This window comes from Dendropsophus ebraccatus, chromosome 2 (genome assembly GCF_027789765.1).
Source record: "Dendropsophus ebraccatus isolate aDenEbr1 chromosome 2, aDenEbr1.pat, whole genome shotgun sequence".
NCBI classification, from domain to species: Eukaryota; Metazoa; Chordata; class Amphibia; order Anura; family Hylidae; genus Dendropsophus; species Dendropsophus ebraccatus.
In genome coordinates, this window is record NC_091455.1 from 3,405,754 (window position 1) to 3,418,742 (window position 12,989).

At 48.5% G+C, this 12,989-nt stretch overlaps 1 protein-coding gene across 25 annotated transcripts in view; it reads left to right on the plus strand.

Annotated features, from left to right (window-relative positions):
* The window catches only part of PLEC (plectin), a 297,784-nt gene that overhangs the window by 265,189 nt on the left and 19,606 nt on the right, over window positions 1-12,989 (plus strand). For all 25 annotated transcript variants that reach the window (XM_069956882.1, XM_069956901.1, XM_069956883.1 and 22 more), the window contains 8 exons: window positions 3,339-3,522; window positions 3,609-3,766; window positions 4,367-4,545; window positions 5,954-6,092; window positions 10,178-10,534; window positions 10,616-10,699; window positions 11,826-11,930; window positions 12,011-12,109. In XM_069956882.1, the coding sequence (XP_069812983.1) occupies window positions 3,339-3,522; window positions 3,609-3,766; window positions 4,367-4,545; window positions 5,954-6,092; window positions 10,178-10,534; window positions 10,616-10,699; window positions 11,826-11,930; window positions 12,011-12,109 (1,305 nt within the window). The remainder of the gene's footprint in view (window positions 1-3,338; window positions 3,523-3,608; window positions 3,767-4,366; window positions 4,546-5,953; window positions 6,093-10,177; window positions 10,535-10,615; window positions 10,700-11,825; window positions 11,931-12,010; window positions 12,110-12,989) is intronic.

Sequence of the window (12,989 nt, forward strand, 5' to 3'; positions counted from 1 at the left end):
TTACCACACGTGTCCCCCCCACCCCCAGTGTATGTACTGACATAGTTACCACACGTGTCCCCCCCAGTGTATGTACTGACATAGTTACCACACGTGTCCCCCCCCAGTGTATGTACTGACATAGTTACCACACGTGTCCCCCCAGTGTATGTACTGACATAGTTACCACACGTGTCCCCCCACCCAGTGTATGTACTGACATAGTTACCACACATGTCCCCCCACCCAGTGTATGTACTGACATAGTTACCACACGTCCCCCCCCCCAGTGTATGTACTGACAGTTACCACACGTCCCCCCCCAGTGTATGTACTGACATAGTTACCACACGTGTCCCCCCCAGTGTATGTACTGACATAGTTACCACACGTGTCCCCCCCCAGTGTATGTACTGACATAGTTACCACACGTGTCCCCCCCCCAGTGTATGTACTGACATAGTTACCACACGTGTCCCCCCCAGTGTATGTACTGACATAGTTACCACACGTCCCCCCCCAGTGTATGTACTGACAGTTACCACACATGTCCCCCCCACCCCCAGTGTATGTACTGACATAGTTACCACACATGTCCCCCCCACCCCCAGTGTATGTACTGACATAGTTACCACACATGTCCCCCCACCCAGTGTATGTACTGACATAGTTACCACACGTTCCCCCCACCCCCAGTGTATGTACTGACATAGTTACCACACGTGTCCCCCCCCAGTGTATGTACTGACATAGTTACCACACGTGTCCCCCCCCAGTGTATGTACTGACATAGTTACCACACGTGTCCCCCCCCCAGTGTATGTACTGACAGTTACCACACGTCCCCCCCCCCCAGTGTATGTACTGACAGTTACCACACGTCCCCCCCACCCCCAGTGTATGTACTGACATAGTTACCACACGTGTCCCCCCCAGTGTATGTACTGACAGTTACCACACGTGTCCCCCCCAGTGTATGTACTGACATAGTTACCACATGTGTCCCCCCCAGTGTATGTACTGACAGTTACCACACATGTCCCCCCAGTGTATGTACTGACATAGTTACCACACGTGTCCCCCCCCAGTGTATGTACTGACATAGTTACCACACGTGTCCCCCCCCCAGTGTATGTACTGACATAGTTACCACACGTGTCCCCCCCAGTGTATGTACTGACATAGTTACCACACGTGTCCCCCCCCCAGTGTATGTACTGACATAGTTACCACACATTCCCCCCCCAGTGTATGTACTGACATAGTTACCACACGTGTCCCCCCCAGTGTATGTACTGACATAGTTACCACACATGTCCCCCCACCCAGTGTATGTACTGACATAGTTACCACACGTGTCCCCCCCCAGTGTATGTAATGACATAGTTACCACACGTGTCCCCCCCCAGTGTATGTACTGACATAGTTACCACACGTGTCCCCCCCAGTGTATGTACTGACATAGTTACCACACGTCCCCCCCCAGTGTATGTACTGACAGTTACCACACGTGTCCCCCCCACCCCCAGTGTATGTACTGACATAGTTACCACACATGTCCCCCCCACCCCCAGTGTATGTACTGACATAGTTACCACACATGTCCCCCCACCCAGTGTATGTACTGACATAGTTACCACACGTGTCCCCCCCCAGTGTATGTACTGACATAGTTACCACACGTGTCCCCCCCCAGTGTATGTACTGACATAGTTACCACACGTGTCCCCCCCCCCAGTGTATGTACTGACAGTTACCACACGTCCCCCCCCCCAGTGTATGTACTGACAGTTACCACACACGTCCCCCCCACCCCCAGTGTATGTACTGACATAGTTACCACACGTGTCCCCCCCCAGTGTATGTACTGACATAGTTACCACACGTCCCCCCCACCCCCAGTGTATGTACTGACATAGTTACCACACATGTCCCCCCACCCAGTGTATGTACTGACATAGTTACCACATGTGTCCCCCCCACCCCCAGTGTATGTACTGACATAGTTACCACACGTGTCCCCCCCAGTGTATGTACTGACATAGTTACCACACGTGTCCCCCCCCCCAGTGTATGTACTGACATAGTTACCACACGTGTCCCCCCCAGTGTATGTACTGACAGTTACCACACGCCCCCCCCCCCAGTGTATGTACTGACAGTTACCACACATGTCCCCCCCACCCCCAGTGTATGTACTGACAGTTACCACACATGTCCCCCCACCCAGTGTATGTACTGACATAGTTACCACACATGTCCCCCCACCCAGTGTATGTACTGACATAGTTACCACACGTCCCCCCCCCCCAGTGTATGTACTGACATAGTTACCACACGTCCCCCCCCAGTGTATGTACTGACATAGTTACCACACGTGTCCCCCCCCAGTGTATGTACTGACATAGTTACCACACGTGTCCCCCCCCAGTGTATGTACTGACATAGTTACCACACGTGTCCCCCCCAGTGTATGTACTGACATAGTTACCACACGTGTCCCCCCCCAGTGTATGTACTGACATAGTTACCACACGTGTCCCCCCCAGTGTATGTACTGACATAGTTACCACACGTGTCCCCCCCAGTGTATGTTCTGACATAGTTACCACACGTGTCCCCCCCAGTGTATGTACTGACATAGTTACCACACGTCCCCCCCCAGTGTATGTACTGACAGTTACCACACGTCCCCCCCACCCCCAGTGTATGTACTGACAGTTACCACACGTCCCCCCCACCCCCAGTGTATGTACTGACATAGTTACCACACATGTCCCGCCCACCCACAGTGTATGTACTGACATAGTTACCACACATGTCCCCCCCACCCCCAGTGTATGTACTGACATAGTTACCACACATGTCCCCCCACCCAGTGTATGTACTGACATAGTTACCACACGTCCCCCCCACCCCCAGTGTATGTACTGACATAGTTACCACACGTGTCCCCCCCACCCCCAGTGTATGTACTGACATAGTTACCACACATGTCCCCCCACCCAGTGTATGTACTGACATAGTTACCACACATGTCCCCCCACCCCCAGTGTATGTACTGACATAGTTACCACACGTGTCCCCCCCCCCCAGTGTATGTACTGACATAGTTACCACACGTGTCCCCCCCAGTGTATGTACTGACATAGTTACCACATGTGTCCCCCCCCAGTGTATGTACTGACAGTTACCACACATGTCCCCCCCACCCCCAGTGTATGTACTGACATAGTTACCACACATGTCCCCCCACCCAGTGTATGTACTGACATAGTTACCACACATGTCCCCCCACCCAGTGTATGTACTGACATAGTTACCACACGTGTGCACTGATCGGTCTCGGTTCCCTGCAGTTCCGCTCCATGACCTCGGAGGAGTATAAGCTGATCCTCAGGAACCTAGAGCTTCATTACCAGGACTTCATGCGGGAAAGCCAGGATTCACAGAACTTCCACCCGGACGACCGCATGAACATCGAGAGGGAATACAACTCCTGCAACCAGAAGTACGAGACCCTGCTGCGCAGCCTGGAGAGAGGTAACAGGGGAGTAAGGGGGTAAGAGAGCGCCGCCCTGGAGGTGCACAAGGTCAGGTCATCCTCACAGTGTGCATTGTGTCTGCAGGAGAGCAGGATGAGAGCACATGTAAGAACTACATCTCCCAGCTGAAGAACATCCAGCTGCAGCTCGAAGGCTGTGAGGCCCGCACCGTCAGCAAGATCCGCAGCCCCCTGGATAAAGATCCGGTCCGAGAGTGTTCCCAGAGGATCGGAGACCAGCAGGTGTGTCCAGAATGTGGGGTCTATAGTGACTGCTCTCACCAAAGAGACCTCCGGGGTCCATAGTGACTGCTGTCACCAAAGAGAGCTCCAGGGTCCGTAGTGACTGTTCTCACCAAAAAGAGCTTGGGGGTCTATAGTGACTGCTCGCACCAAAGAGATCTCCGGGGTCCATAGTGACTGCTCTCACCAAAGAGAGCTCCGGGGTCCAGAGAGCGTGGGGGTCTATTGTGACTGCTCTCACCAAAGAGATCTCCGGGGTCCATAGTGACTGTTCTCACCAAAGAGAGCTCCAGGTCCACAGAGTGTGAGGGTCTATAGTGACTGCTCTTACCGAGCTCCGGGGTGGGTGGAGTGACTGCTCTTACCGAGCTCCGGGGTGGGTGGAGTGACTGCTCTTACCGAGCTCCGGGGTGGGTGGAGTGACTGCTCTTACCGAGCTCCGGGGTGGGTGGAGTGACTGCTCTTACCGAGCTCCGGGGTGGGTGGAGTGACTGGAGTGACTGCTCTTACAATAGAGAGCTCTAGAGTGACTGCTCTTACAGGGGGCACCGTACGCTCTGTATCTTCTCCTCTTCATTTTGTTTTCTTCTGTTTTTGCAGCAAATTCACTTTGAACTGGAGACAATTCAGAAGAATCTGGACAAGGTGACCGAGAAGACCCGGAAGATCCTGAGCCAGTCGGACCTTGGGGCGTCTGCACCCGTCCTGAGATCTGAGCATGACATCACTGTGCAGAAGATGGACCAGGTCTACAGCCTGTCTTCCATCTACCTAGATAAGTAAGTGACCCACCCCTCCATACACACACGTACAAATTCAGACACAAGGCAGTCTACTATAATCTGTGTATATAGAGCTTACACAGGCTGGTGAGAGGGTGGAGAGCAGGCACAAGGCAGTCTACTATAGGCTGTGTATACAGAGCTCTCACAGACCGGAGGGAGAGGGGAGAGCAGGCAGGCAGACGGGAAGGAGAGAAGAGAGCAGGCACAAGCCAGTCTACTATAGACTGTGTATACAGAGCTCTCACAGACCGGAGGGAGAGAGGAGAGCAGGCACAAGGCAGTCTACTCAAGGCTGTGTATACAGAGCTCTCACAGGCTGGAGGGAGAGAGGAGAGCAGGCACAAAGCAGTCTACTCAAGGCTGTGTATACAGAGCTCTCACAGGCTGGAGGGAGAGAGGAGAGCAGGCACAAAGCAGTCTACTCAAGGCTGTGTATACAGAGCTCTCACAGGCTGGAGGGAAAGAGGAGAGCAGACACAAGGCAGTCTACTAGGGGCTGTACATACAGAGCTCTCACAGGCTGGAGGGCAAGAGGAGAGCAGGCACAAGGCAGTCTACTCAATGCTGTGTATACAGAGCTCTCACAGGCTGGAGAGAGGAGAAGCAGACACAAGTCAGTCTACTCAAGGCTGTGTATACAGAGCTCTCAGGCTGGAGAGAGAAGAGCAGACACAAGGCAGTCTACTATAGGCTGTGTATACAGAGCTTTCACAAGCTGGAGACACAAATCAGTCTACTCAAGACTGTGTATACAGAGCTCTCACAGGCTGGAGACACAAGGCAGTTTACTATAGGCTGTACATACAGAGCTTTCACAGGCTGGAGACACAAGGCAGTTTACTATAGGCTGTGCATACATACAGAGCTTTCACAGGCTGGAGAGAGAGAGGAGAGCAGACACAAGGCCGTCTACTATAGGCTGTGTATACAGAGCTCTGACAGGCTGGAAAGAGAGGGGAGGGCAGACGCAAGGCAGTTTACTATAGGCTGTACATACATACAGAGCTTTCACAGGCTGGAGAGAGAGAGGAGGGCAGACACAAGGCCTTTTACTATAGGCTGTACATACAGAGCTTTCACAGGCTGGAGAGAGAGAGGAAGGCAGACACAAGGCAGTTTACTATAGGCTGTGTATACATACAGAGCTTTCACAGGCTGGAGAGAGAGAGGAGGGCAGACACAAGGCAGTTCACTATAGGCTGTGTATACAGAGCTTTCACAGGCTGTAGAGAGAGGAGGGCAGACACAAGGCCTTTTACTATAGGCTGTACATACAGAGCTTTCCCACCGCACTGAAGAGGTTATTCAGACCTCTGGAGAAAGTATTATCCGACCATAGTACAAGGTAGGAATAACAATGCTTTTTGCAGGTGTCCGTAGCTTTTATCTCTGTTTTTTTCAGACTGAAGACAATAAACCTTGTGATCCGAAACACACACGGAGCTGAGGAAGTAGTGAAGACCTATGAGGACCAACTGAAGGAAGTCCACACTGTACCTGCTGACCTGAAGGAGCTGGAGAGCAACAAGACTGACCTGAAGGTACAGATGGCTGCTAGAGCTGCCACAGAGGATTTCAGCAGGTTGCACAGACAAAATAGCAACGTCTGGGATTATCTGTAGTTATCTGTACCTGCGGCGGCGTTGGGCCATGGGGGTGCAGTGGCTGCTTTGGGGTGTGAGGGTGTGGCAGTGTTCGTGGGGAGGGTGCAGCAGCGTTGGGGTGGCGAGGGTGCAATGGCAGCGTTGAGGTTTGAACAACGCAAAAGATAAAAAGACAAACTGATAAGTGCACCCACAAATTAATCAAAAAAATATATAAACTTTATTTAACATAAATTCATCCTTTACATAAAGCTAGACACACAAATAAAACATTTTAAAAAAAACCATAAGGGTGAGACTGTACAAAGAAGCAGATGCAATAAACTCTGGAGAACCACCCCAGTAATATTATGGGGTCCACAATATATAAATACTCAAAGAATTATTTTGTTTTAAATGTCCATACGGGTCTCGATGCTATGTCCTACTTGTTCCTAATAAAGTGCAAATGCAAAATAACCAAAAATATATAAACATACCAATAATTTGTATCATAATTTCATATATATGCATGAACAAACCTGTTCCCAATAAGGTGCAAATGCAAAATAGCCTTAATGTATTAGTATACCAGTAATTTATACCATAGTTTCATATAAATGCATATACCAATCAACCCTAAAATAAAGTGCTAATATATACCAATAATTCATGCCATAATCTCATGTATATACATAAACAAAAAAAAAACTAAAAATATAAAGTGCTAATCCACATTATAGATCAACCGCAGTGATGACACAGAGGAAAAATAATAAAATACCAATACAAAATATAAACCTCCTACAATAATATAGAAAAACAAACTGCAAGGAAATAGACAAAAAGAACATTAAGGTTCTATCCTTACCAGATGTACAGAATGGGGAGGGGGAGGGGTAAGAGCGCCCCATAGAGATGAATGGGAGAATATTCACACTGCACACACAGGTGATATTGTTAGCTTAAGCTCTCCAGCAGTAATGGCAGTTGGAAGCCTCAGCAACCAATAGAATTACTACTTTCATTTTCACAGGGAGCTGGAATCTGATTGGTTGCTAGGGCGGCTGCCTCACAACAGATCGACAGAAATAAATAAAGTAAGGGCGCCTTCACACCTACCGCATCCGTAGCGGATTTCACGCTGCAAATTTGCAGCGAAATCCGCTGCGGATCCAGTGTCATTCAACCCTATGACACTATATACTCTCAGTGGGACATCCTGCTGCGAGTATGTAAATTAACCCCCTTGGTGGCCGGAGCGTAACTTACACTGACAGTGGCAGCCATCATCCCACCCGCACAGACCGCTGTTAGATGGTGCAGGCTCCCCCCCAGTGTGTTCAGCACTGTGCTGCTGCTGCCGGGCACGGCTCTCCTCACGGCTCTGGAAGTCCCCCCGCCCCCCCCCCCCCCAGAAGCAAGCTGGAGCGGTGTGTGCAGCCTCCAGAGCCGTGAGGAGAGCCGTGCCCGGCAGCAGCAGCACAGTGCTGAACACACTGGGGGGGAGCCTGCACCATCTAACAGCGGTCTGTGCGAGCGGGATGATGGCTGCCTCTGTCAGTGTAAGTTACGCTCCGGCCACCAAGGGGGTTAATTTACATACTCGCAGCGGGATGTCCCACTGCGAGTATGTAGTGTCATAGGGTTGAATGACACTGGAATAACAGATGATCCGGTAGGTGTGAAGGCACCCTAACAGTGTACAGTGTATATACAGTGTATAAAGTAAGGGACTTACCTGCCAGGTGGTGTTGTTGGAGAAAGTATACGGTAGCGGAGTGTTAGGGAATGTATACAGTATGGGGGCTACCTGCAAGGGGAGGGGGGGTGTATAGAGTATGGGGGCTACCTGCAAAGGGGGGGGGGTGTATAGAGTATGGGGGCTACCTGCAAAGGGGGGTGGTGTATAGAGTATGGGGGCTACCTGTAGGGGGAGTGTATATAATATGGGGGCTACCTGCAGAGAGGGAGTTTATACAGTATAGGAGTTCCTGCAAGGGGGGAGGGGGGGAGTGTATACAGTACGGGGGCTACCTGCAGTGTGGGGGGGGGAGTGTATACAGAAACTTTGAAATCTCTTCTGTGTTGTCCTCACAGGGGGGGTGACCCCCAAACTACACACTACAGGTATACAGGACCCCAGAACTATACACAACATGTATACAGGACCTCCACTAACACTGTCAATGTTGTATATGAAAAGGTTCAGCATAACACTACCAATTTTTTACATAACCAGGCTGTATGTGACACTGCTAATGTTGTATCTAACCAGGCTGTATATAACACTGCCAATGTTGCATATAACCAGGCTGTATATAACACTACCAATGTTGTATATAACCAGGCTCAGCATAACACTACCAATGTTGCATATAACCAGGCTCAGCATAACACTATCAATGCTGTATATAACCAGGCTGTATATAACACTGCCAATGTTGTATATAACCAGGTTGTATATAACACTGCCAATGGTGTATATAACCAGGCTCAGTATAACACTGTTAATATTGTATACCAGGCTGTATACTGTATAACAGTGCTTCTCAAACTTTTTCTACTGGAGCCTCACCCAACAGACCAAGGCAATGCCTGGGCCTCACGAGACTGACCAAGAGGATGCTGGGCCTCATTATCTGTGGCGAAAGTCCATTTAAAAGCTGAAAATAATTCTAGGGCTACCTTTTACCGTTCTCCCAAGCTCTATATACTAATAAATTAGTACAAAATATATTAATAATGTTGCTAAAATGGAGGACTGTGCAGATCATGGTTGCTTTTGCGAAACCTGGCTCCCCAGCTGGGCCTCACCAACAACTACGGGGATCCTCACTGGTGAGGCCCGCCTCACAGTTTGATAAGCACTGCTGTATAACACTGCCAATGTTGTATATAACACTGACAATGTTGTATATAACCAGGCTCTGTAAATAACACAATGTTGTATATAACCAGGCTCTGTATACAGTCTGATCACATGATGACATCTCAGTTTTGCTATTAGGTGTTTAGGATGTTCAAAGTTTTTAGTTTATTTCTAATCTACAATTGACATAAACAAAGCAGAACTGTCAGGGTATATAGCGTATAAAGGGGTATATAGGGCTCCTGGCGATTTCCCTTTAACAAAAAACAAGGGCATAGATTTGCCTCCTGGGCACCTTGGGACAAATCTAATTATCACACTGACACTTTATACCCGGGCAGCGCCAGGTGCATTTTTTTAGTATATCATAAATACCGGAAATCCCCTAATTCATAAACAATACTTTACCGATTCAGCTGGGGTGAGACGGTCACATGTGGTCTATTCCTATATGGCTGCCGGCAGCGTGCGTTCCATCTACAGCGCATGTCCGGAACTGATGAACTGTTAATGCGCATCTCATAATGTCATGCATTCCACAGCACGCTGACGTCACTGCTCATGCGCATATAATTTTTGTGCGTTCCACTACTAATCTGTCAAGAACACTAGATACATTGGTGTGTGTGTATATATATATATATATATATATATATATATATATATATATATATATATATATATATATATATATATATATAATATATATATATATATATAAAATATATATATATATCTATCTCTATCTCAAAGCCTGGGGATACAGTGGTCATCATGAATGTAACATATCTCACATCTCAGCCGATTTATTATCACCATATCTCCCGTATACTCCCCTAACCTGTATCACTTAGAATATACTTGCGCAAACACTGATTCAGCATTTTCCCCTATCACAGGGGGTCAGCTTATAGTCACAATATGTTTTCCATTACACCTAATTCAACAATGTATTCATTTTGATAGATCTTGCCGGCGATGATTGCGATATTTAGTTCATATACCGATTATTAAACTATCAAATAATAATATCCAGAAAATACAGTAGTACAGCAATTCATACATTATTAACCAATTGTTGGGCGTTGAGGTTTGAAGCGTTGGGCGGTGAGGGTGCAGCGGCATTGTTGAGGTGTGAGGGTGCACTCACCGGCACTGTGCTTGGTTGCAGCGGATGCGCGGGCAGGTGGAGGGGCACCAGCCTCTCTTCAGCGGTCTGGACAGTGACCTCGGGAAGGCGCGGGAGGTGAGTGAGAAGATGCTGCGGCTGCACAATGAGCGCGATGTGGACCTGGAGCGATACCGGGAGAAGGTGCAGCAGCTGCTGGAGCGCTGGCAGGCCATCGTCTTACAGATAGACCTGAGGCAGCGCGAGCTGGAGCAGCTGGGGAAGCAACTCCGATACTACCGCGAGAGCTACGAGTGGCTGATCCGATGGATCCAGGACGCCAAGCAGCGCCAGGAAAAGATCCAATCTGTGCCCATCACCGACAGCAAGACCGTCAAGGAGCAACTGCTGGAGGAGAAGGTGGGGTTCCCGGGGGTGGGGGAGTGGGCAGCGCCACCTAGAGACCGGGCACTAACATTACCTGTATTACCCTGTCCACAGAAACTGCTGGAGGAAAGTGAGAAGAACCGGGTGAAGGTGGATGAGTGCCAGAAGTATGCCAAACAGTACATCGACGCCATCAAGGTGAGGGGCGACCAATCCTGGAGTCCTGGTCAAATCCCACCAAGGGCAACATCTGCAAAGAGTTTGTATGTTCTCTCCGTGTTTGCCTGGGTTTCCTCCGGGTACTCTGGTCTTCTCCCACACCCAAAACATACAGATAATGGGAACAGGGAGCAATAATTGGCAAAAACTATGTGAAGTGCTGCGGAATCTGTGTGCGCTATACAAATAACAGCAGTATTATTATTATTGCTACATGTCATACAACCACTAGTGAGTGCAGCTCCGGAGCATAACACAGGATCAGTAATGTAATGTATGTACACAGTGACCCCAGCAGCAGAATAGTGAGTGCAGCTCTGGAGTATAATACAGGATCAATAATGTAATGTATGTATGTACACAGTGACCTCACCAGCAGAATAGTGAGTGCAGCTCTGGGGTATAATACAGGATCAGTAATGTAATGTATGTACACAGTGACCCCACCAGCAGAATAGTGACTGCAGCTCTGGAGTATAATACAGGATGTAACTCAGGATCAGTAATGTATGTACACAGTGACCCCACCAGCAGAATAGTGAGTGCAGCTCTGGGGTATAATACAGGATGTAACTCAGGATCAGTAATGTAATGTATGTACACAGTGACCCCACCAGCAGAATAGTGACTGCAGCTCTGGAGTATAATACAGGATGTAACTCAGGATCAGTAATGTATGTACACAGTGACCCCACCAGCAGAATAGTGAGTGCAGCTCTGGGGTATAATACAGGATGTAACTCAGGATCAGTAATGTAATGTAAGTACACAGTGACCTTACCAGCAGAATAGTGAGTGCAGCTCTGGGGTATAATACAGGATGTAGCTCAGGATCAGTAATGTAATGTATGTACACAGTGACCCCACCAGCAGAATAGTGAGTGCAGCTCTGGGGTATAATACAGGATCAGTAATGTAATGTATGTACACAGTGACCTCACCAGCAGAATAGTGAGTACAGCTCTGGGGTATAATACAGGATGTAATTTAGGATCAGTAATGTAATGTATGTACACAGTGACCTCACCAGCAGAATAGTGAGTGCAGCTCTGGAGTATAGCTGTGTTTTTGGGATTCATGTTAGTTTGGTTCTCTCACATTCTAGGACTTTGAGCTGCAGCTGGTGACGTATAAAGCTCAGGTGGAGCCGGTGGTTTCTCCCGTCAAGAAGCCCAAAGTACAGTCAACATCCGACAACATCATCCAGGAGGTGAGGGCTCCTTCTTATGAACGTGGCCGCCCCATCTGGTGTGATTGGTGGATCCTTATGGTCTGTCTGCTTTCTCCTAGTATGTGGAGCTTCGGACCAAGTACAGTGAGCTGACCACACTAACCAGCCAGTACATCAAATTCATCACCGAGACCCTGCGCCGCCTGGAGGAAGAGGAGGTATGAGCCATACAGGTGCCAGGCCAGGTGCCCTGGTGGACCCTGCCGCCCATTCATTACTGTCCTGGACCAATAGTCGGTCATACCTATATAATGGTCATGTGACTGCGCAGAATGTGAATGGGGCAGGGTACCACCCAGCGTTACCTACTATAATAATATAGAGAGAGACAGCAGCATATCCTCATATACAAGTAACCCTGTCCTACTATCCAGTATACAATACACATAGCCAACTGTAATAACAGATGGTCAGTATACACAGAGCCCACTGTAATAACAGATGGTCAGTATACACAGAGCCCACTGTAATAGCGGATGGTCAGTATACACAGAGCCAACTGTAATAGTACATAATCAGTATACACAGAGCCCACTGTAATAGCGGATGGTCAGTATACACAGAGCCAACTGTAATAGTGGATGGTCAGTATACACATAGCCAACTGTAATAACAGATGGTCAGTATACACAGAGCCAACTGTAATAGCGGATGGTCAGTATACACAGAGCCAACTGTAATAGTACATAATCAGTATACACAGAGCCAACTGTAATAGCGGATGGTCAGTATACACAGAGCCCACTGTAATAGCGGATGGTCAGTATACACAGAGCCAACTGTAATAGCGGATGGTCAGTATACACAGAGCCAACTGTAATAGCGGATGGTCAGTATACACAGAGCCAACTGTAATAGCGGATGGTCAGTATACACATAGCCAACTGTAATAGCGGATGATCAGTATACACAGAGCCCACTGTAATAGCGGATGGTCAGTATACACAGAGCCCACTGTAATAGCGGATGATCAGTATATACAGAGCCCACTGTAATAGTACATAATCAGTATACACAGAGCCCACTGTAATAGCAGAT